This window comes from Stegostoma tigrinum, chromosome 14 (assembly GCF_030684315.1).
Source record: "Stegostoma tigrinum isolate sSteTig4 chromosome 14, sSteTig4.hap1, whole genome shotgun sequence".
Taxonomy (NCBI): Eukaryota; Metazoa; Chordata; class Chondrichthyes; order Orectolobiformes; family Stegostomatidae; genus Stegostoma; species Stegostoma tigrinum.
The window spans coordinates 50,487,654-50,493,653 of record NC_081367.1 but is presented as its reverse complement, the minus strand read 5'-3'; the positions used below and the strand labels follow the sequence as shown (position 1 = coordinate 50,493,653).

The following is a 6,000-nucleotide window of genomic DNA, read 5'->3' as shown; positions in this document are numbered from 1 at the left end:
CCTCCCTCCCGAACAACCTCAGGGAATCTCTCTCCCACCTACACCCTCCCCACCTATCTTCTTTACTCTCCATCTTCGGTCCGCCTCCCCCTCTCTCCCTATTTATTCCAGTTCCCTCTCCCCATCCCCCTTTTCTGATGAAGGTTCTAGGCCCGAAACGTCAGCTTTTGTGCTCCTGAGATGCTGCTGGGCCTGCTGTGTTCATCCAGCTTCACACTTTGTATCTAGCAAGAACTGGTGCTGATAGTTTCCGAGATAACACGGTGTAGAGCTGGATAAACACAGCAGACCGAGCAGGAAGACTGACGTTTCGGGTCTGGACCCTTCTTCAGAAATTCTTCACACCTACAGCTCGTTACCTCAGTTCCGACTGTCCGACGAGTTTTCCGGTTTTCCCCGGAAGTGGTGTAGTGGGCCCGCTGCCGCTGCCGTGCTTGTTCATCCCCATTCGGAAAGATCGGCGGAGCGGGCAAGGTAAGGAGGTGGGGGCCGGTACGGATTGAGGGCAGGGAATGGTAGCTCAGCCCGGGTTTTGGGCGGGTGGGTTTTACCCCGTCAACAGTTTGAAACCGTCAGGCAGAGGGTCCCATCACATTTCTGGGTTCGCCCTGTCCCCTGAAGCACATGGGGTTTCGCTGTAGCGGGAAGGTCAACAGGACTAACGGTCACATTGGAGACGGTAATGCAGCCACTTAGAGTCCATTCCCTAACTCTGATGCCTAGACTCCCTAATTTTTACAGCCCCTTGAATCGGATAAGTTAACGTGAAGATATGATTCTGGGGTTTTGCTTTCTTGAACAAACGTGGGCAACTTTTTATTACACGCCATGTTGGGTTACAACTGTGTGTGGGTGGTAGGAAATTCGGTTAAACCAGTTCTTCAGAAATTGGGACGGATTTAACTATTAACTGGAACGTACTTTCTTTTTGAATTGCAAACTTTCTGGTATATTTACGCCCAGTTGCGGGGGTGGGAAGTAAATTTCAGGAGTACATGGTTATTGTTTTACTCGAAGGGACATGTGCATCAAACTTGCACAAAGAATTCTGCCTTTATTGTCCACCGTCTTCCATCATTTTACTAAGGCAATGTTTGCGATCCTGGATTTTCTGTCCTCGTTTGAATTTTATAATTAGGTTTTTTGTGTTGAAATATTCAACGCACTTTTGATGCAGCTTTAATAATGCAAAGATGACTGAATACAAAAATACTGACCCGCGCATCAGGTCAGGCAGCATTCATGGGTGGAGAGCGAGCTAAACCTATCGAGTCTACCTGGCTCTTCCTTCATTTGGATAAATGCAGGAATAGGAAAAGTTTGGGAGTAGATTATTGGTCAGGTGCAGGTAGGTGGGAGTAGTTTAGCCTGGCATTATGTTCGGAATGGATTGGCTGTTTCCGTGCTGTCTGACTCTAGAAGAACATTTGAGTAATATGCAAAGAAGGCATAGGTGAATTTCAGAACGACGTGATGTCTTGAGCACATTTTAGAAGTGTAGCAGCTAATATGCAGGCGGTGAACTTCCGCAATCAACTGTGCCATAGCTAATTAAATAACGTGGTTTGTGGTGTGTCTGAGAAGTATACAGGGGCCAGTGTTTCTTACTCTTCAAGTAGTTTTTTGAAAAAACAAATTTCACGAGCAGGGTTTGAACCTGCGGGTTTTTCTTTCTCGGGAGCGCAGCCATTACGTCGTGATCAAAGAAGTAAATGAGATGTTTTCATTAGAGCATTTTTATTTGAGAATCTTTTTTAATAGTTCGTATGTTAAAATGTCGATCGTTCATAAATTGCTCTGGATCTTTCCGATCAAGACGAAAGTCTGAGTCTTCCGGTGCCAAGCACGTTGGAAATGGGATCAAAATAAGAAAATGCTGAAAACACTCAGCCATTATTGAACAACTGGGTGTGGGGGGGGGGAAGAACTGCCGCAATTTACAGTTCATAAGTGTATCGAGAGCAAAATCGCGGAGGGAAGGAGTTGTGATTCTGATACAAACACTGTTTAGGAGTTCATTTTAAAGCAGTCCGCTGGCTCTTATGGTGAGGCCTAGGTTTGGTTATTCAGTAAGCAGAAAACCTAGGCAAGTATTCCCCCCCCCCCGCCTTCTCTTTACCTTTCACCGTGTTGAATGTCAGCAACATTCTTTAGGTCAGTAAAATTGACCATATTTCCTGGGGTGAATCATTGTTCAAATTAATTCTGTAGATGTAATGAATTTCCTTTGTATACCGTCTGTCGCTTTGCCATTCTTCCTCTGTAAGTTCAGACGTTAGCAACAGCCTATTTGCAGTCTAGTCAGTGTTACGTACAGATGTATCAATGGCTTTGCAATTGACAGTCTGTATTTGTTTATGCAACTCATGATTTTTATTTGTCGTTTATGAACTTGTCTTCTGCTTTAAGGTTTACTAAGTTCATTGCTCTTCTCGTCTTTTAACGATTCACTATCTACTATTCAGTCTGTTTTCCGCGTCACGTGAATTATTTACCCACATTTCTGATCTTAGTCTATGCGCGGTGGGTCGGGGGCGGTGGGAGCAGCGATTCACTGTCCCAAAATTGAATTTATAACGGGTGGTGTCCGGTAAATGCGAATATTATCAATAGAATTCTCGGCATTTTATCGACTTGTATGGAATTACTAAAATGGAGGACTTTATGAACCACGTGAGCTTGTGCATTTATGAAAACGTGGGTTTTCGTAAATTTTCCTTTTAAAGCTAAAAGCTATAATCATAAAGCTTAATATGCTTAAAGCGTCTTAGTCTGGAAAACGGAGTGTAGGCGTGGGCTTCCAGAGCTGGTCTCAGTTCTTCGAGAGTCTCGACACTCTTTTCAGACCTTGTCTTCTAATTTACATCAGCGCCAGATCGTGCGGCGGGCGGGTTAAAGTCAGGGCTGCTCCGTGAGGAGAGCTTACTGTCGGCACTAAAATTAAACAGTTTATCATTATTGTCAATTAATCAAATATTTGAGAAATATTTCAATTTCCTTCCGAATAGAAAGATGGAATTTGTTACCCATTTATCAATGGATTGATTGTTAAATGCTTCCAGAAAGGAGTTCTCCCTCTGCTGTAAAATCTCAATTGGAAAACCTCTGATTATGAAGAACATTGTTAGTGCCGACTGGACATCAGGTTGATTGGTTATTTCTAATGTTAATAATTGTGTTCTAACTGCCAAATGATATCGTCAAATCAGACTTTTTCTCTTTAGGTTTGGGGCTTTCTATAGGCTCATGTCAATCAATGTCTAGATATTAGCCCCGTATTCATTAACATTTTCCTGTTGTGTAGATTTTGACTTAGATCTTTTCTGAAATACTTGATTTGTTGTCCAGCTGCTGAACTTAATTTTGAACACTTACTATTCTTTATATGAACTTCCTATTATAAAGGACAATTTGAACTAATGCAGTTTTCTTACAGACTCAATACTCCTACCTCAATGTGTACCTTCTTGTATATGTCTAATGTGCTCAGACATTACAAACAGGATGCTTGTTGCAAACTTTGAGAATTTGTACTGGGGTTGAGTTTATCCAAACATGCAGTTCTGTTATTGTTTTCCCTCTTAAAAATGGGTGGCATGGTGGCTCGGTGGCTAGCACTGCTGCCTCACAGTGCCAGAGACCCTAGTTTGATTTCACCTTTGTGGAGTTTGCACAGTTACTCAATCTCTGGGTTTGGTTTCTTCCCACAATCCAAGATGTGCAGGGAACGGCGATTGGCCAAGCTAAATTGCCTGTAGTTTCCACGGATGTGTAGCCTAGGGAAATGCATGGCTGGTGGAGGGGGTGCTGTTCAAAGGGTTGGTGCAGACCCGATAGGTCGAACGGCCTGCCTCCACACTAGTGATTCTATGTTCAATGTCAAACGTTTGTCTAATTGTCTTTTAAGTACACTGGATTCTTTCACCACTGCCAAGTAATTTTGTCCTAGTATGCATATTAACATTCTGCTAATCTCTTAGGAGGGATGTGATTGCATTGCAGAAGGTGAAGTGTTGTCTGGACTGGAGAATCCTGGTTATGAAGAAAGATTAGACTGGGGTTGTTTTCCTTAGAGCAGAGGAGACTTGTGGAAACGCGATTGAGATGTATATTTTACTTAAGTGTCATATAGTAGACTGGAAGGAACTTTTCTCTTTGAAAAATTCAGTGACTTGGATCTAAGGTAAGGGGTAAAAGGTTTATGGCCTTTTTCAGTGCTGTTGACCTCAGCGATTTTCATTGTGTTCCTTTTTGAGATCTTAAGTTCATTGCCTTTTAATGTGTGGTATAATTTTGTTGCCACATTATTGGAATACCAGTGATGAAAATATTCTAGCAGCTTTGTTAACGCAAGATCAGCTGTTTCATTTTACTTGGCTTGAATCCAAGGGCAGTCAGAACACTAAGGAAATACAATATCGATGTTGTGAACAAGATTATTTGATAGCTAAGTAGAAGTTCTCATAATGGGGATGAAACCATTCCAAAATTTGCATACCATGCAACAACAAAAGATGAAAACTTAATTTTAGTATTGACTAACGTTTAGTTCTTATTGCTGTCTTCTAAACTTCTGTACAATTTCTGACACTATCTGCTCTGAGCTCTGTTTTAATAATTCTGCTCAATGATACTGGCTTTTTCTATGCCAGTTGAAGGTCAAGTAACTTATCAGAGAAAATGACGTTAATAAATGATATAACAATTGCTAACCGGTTTATACGCTTATTTCCTTATTGTGTTTTCAACCTTTTGCCAATTGAAGCATTGTGGAATTAGTAATTTAGTCACAATGAGCCTTCAACTTTACAGCTTTTTTTTGTACACTACACTACACTACATTATGTAGAAGAAAAGCATGGTGAGAATATGAAATGATCCCAAGTGACTTGCTGTGACATTCATGAGTCAGCAGTGTAATAGATCACACGTGAAGGTTTGCTCTGAGCAGAAGGCCTCTTGCTTGACAATTATATTTCTACAGTGGAATATTTGTAGCAGAATTAGTGGGAAGAAATTTTAAATTCTTGACTTGAGCATAATTTCAAAATGTTAATTTGACAACTAATTCAAAGACCTTTGATTAGCAATTAGATCTTGTTTATCTCGAAGAGAAGTCTTAATGAACTGGGCTTGGCTCCGAAAACAGCATCTACTTGTTATGTTCATCTGGGCTTCAACAAAATTATTTGAACACCTCTAGCAATACCTGAAGCCTGAGTTGTTCCTGATTATTGCAGTGCCATCAGATCATTTAAGACTTCTTGGATTTATGAACTGGAGGTCAACTATGCAGCATTTTGAGAATAAAACCTTTTTAAACAAATCACTTATCGAAATCATTTAAATGAATTGAAATGATAAAATGAGTGGCGAATATTGAACTTCATGATTGTAGAATGGTGCATATTTACGAAGCTGTTACTAACATCGCTGATCTTGTTTCTTTCTTTCAGCTATCCACATTTTATTACAATTTCAAAATGGATCATGCGAGAACAGCTATTTCTAGTTTGGTAAGAATGTGCTTTCTTAATGCCCTATTTTGCATATTCTTTCAGTTGGAATTGTATTTCAGTGACCTAGTAACGCAATTTCAATGATTCAGATCAGACACTTGAGGTTTTGTTTGAATTTGGAACTTTACGGTTGCAATTTGTAATATATGTAAACCTTAAGCCTTGCGTGATTTGCTTTGATCCCTTTACAGTGGTGAAAGTGGGGTCATAAATAATGAACTGGTCGAAGATTTTAATGTAATGTGTCCCAAGGCACAACACAAGAATGCAAAGCAAAATATCGCACTTAGAGAAAAGAGTTGTAAAATCAGATGATCAAAAGTTTGGTTAAATAAGTATCTGCAAAGTACAAATGAGGCCATAAGGCAGAGATATAAAGAGGGAATTCTGGGCCTTGGGGTCTAAGTAACAAGTTAATGAGCATGCATGGTGGAGCAGTGAAATTGAGCTTGTTTGAAATTGAATGTTTGTAGGTATGAGA

General features: G+C 40.5%; 1 protein-coding gene across 4 annotated transcripts in view; it reads left to right on the top strand.

Moving 5' to 3' along the window:
* Window positions 1-243: 243 nt before the first annotated feature.
* LOC125457466 (transferrin receptor protein 1-like) overlaps window positions 244-6,000 on the top strand; it is a 45,649-nt gene continuing 39,892 nt past the window's right edge. The window contains exons 1-2 of one of the 4 annotated variants that reach the window (XM_048541664.2): window positions 244-474; window positions 5,457-5,516. In XM_048541664.2, the coding sequence (XP_048397621.1) occupies window positions 5,484-5,516 (33 nt within the window). In that variant the 5' untranslated portion in view covers window positions 244-474; window positions 5,457-5,483. Of the gene's footprint in view, window positions 475-1,429; window positions 1,454-1,473; window positions 1,709-2,637; window positions 2,698-5,456; window positions 5,517-6,000 lie in introns of those variants that run through there. The other 3 variants (XM_048541666.2, XM_048541665.2, XM_048541662.2) reach the window with 3 other exon arrangements.